Source organism: Aptenodytes forsteri, unplaced genomic scaffold (genome assembly GCF_000699145.1).
Source record: "Aptenodytes forsteri isolate BGI_AS27 unplaced genomic scaffold, ASM69914v1 Scaffold143, whole genome shotgun sequence".
Classification (NCBI taxonomy): domain Eukaryota; kingdom Metazoa; phylum Chordata; class Aves; order Sphenisciformes; family Spheniscidae; genus Aptenodytes; species Aptenodytes forsteri.
Window position 1 is genome coordinate 4,574,739 of NW_008794951.1, and position 1,431 is coordinate 4,576,169.

The 1,431-nt window shown below is 43.7% G+C and overlaps 1 protein-coding gene across 1 annotated transcript in view; it reads right to left on the reverse strand.

Annotated features, from left to right (window-relative positions):
* Positions 1-731: 731 nt before the first annotated feature.
* Positions 732-1,431, reverse strand: part of VMA21 (VMA21 vacuolar H+-ATPase homolog (S. cerevisiae)) — a gene marked incomplete at its 5' end in the record, with an annotated part of 2,140 nt that continues 1,440 nt past the window's right edge. Inside the window, one exon of the mRNA XM_009275382.1 lies at positions 732-1,219. Within this exon, the coding sequence (XP_009273657.1) occupies positions 1,077-1,219 (143 nt within the window). The remainder of the gene's footprint in view (positions 1,220-1,431) is intronic.

The window sequence follows — 1,431 nt, forward strand, 5'->3', positions numbered from 1 at the left end:
TATATTATTTATGTCTGTCCTACTGTGCTGGTTTTGGCTGGGGGAGAGTTAATGTTCTTCACAGCAGCTGGCATGGGGCTGTGTTTTGGATTTGTGCTGGGAACAGTGCTGATAACACAGGGATGTTTTCATTGTTGCTGAGCAGTGCTGACACAGAGTCAAGGCCTTTTCTGCCCCTCACCCCACCCCACCAGCGAGCAGGCTGGGGGTGCACAAGAAGTTGGGAGGGGACACAGCCGGGACAGCTGACCCCAACTGACCCAAGGGATATTCCACACCATATGACGTCATGCTCAGCATGTAAAGCTGGGGGAAGAAGGAGGAAGGGGGGACGTTCGGAATGATGGCGTTTGTCTTCCCAAGTCACCGTTATGCGTGATGGAGCCCTGCTTTCCTGGAGATGGCTGAACACCTGCCTGCCGATGGGAAGCAGTGAATGAATTTCTGGTCATGCTTTGCTTGTGTGTGCAGCTTTTGCTTTCCCTGTTAAACTGTCTTTATCTCAACCCACAAGTTCTCTCACTTTTACCCTTCCAATTCTCTCCCCCATCCCACCGGGGGGGGAGTGAGCGAGCAGCTGGGTGGGGCTGAGTTGCCGCCTGGGGTTAAACCATGACACCCATAAATTGGGAAACTATCCACAGCAAAGTGAAATCCCATCTTTTCCACTGTAGTTGGATAGTGAGTAATGTGGTTTTTTTAACTAGCAATTTAATTACTCGACAATGTAATGCTTGCTTCATGCCAATATTATTTTCAGAGCAAGCCAGAAGAATACTAGGAATGGCAAAAATAGCTACAGGATTTTTTCAAAAATGTATAATTATTTCATTCTAATTCCAGGTGAAGACCTCCTCAGCTCGACCTAGTAGAGGCTGGCTAAAGAACAACTTCCATCAGCATTAGAGAAAACACTGGTACACATTCAAGATGAGCACAAGTCTTATTCTAACCAGAGTTGAGACATTAGCCTCATCTTTGTACATGTGTGTTATACATTTTGAAGAATGCTTTTCCTTCAGCTCACAAAAATTTGATTTACAGTCTGTAGGCATCAGATGACGATGATCTTCTTTCTAGTCCTGTTTGCCTTCCCGCCACTGTCGAGAACCTTCATTCCATGCTACATATACAAAGAGAGCAAGTACCACATGAACTGTAACTACAGCAACTATGGCAGCATAAAAATAGCTGTCTCGGTCGGACATTCCTAAGGTACCTGAGAAAATAAAGAAAGTAAAGAATATCAGTTATTGGGAACACTGAAACAGCAAATCACAATTCTTCCTAAAGACCAGAGTTACATTTACTCCTGTATCAAAAGACTGAGCTCAGAAAGATTCCTAGGAAAGAATTCACCATGATAATTACAGACCTTGAAACTATTTCTGGAATAAAGCAACACTGTAATTATTCAATATTTAAGATAAA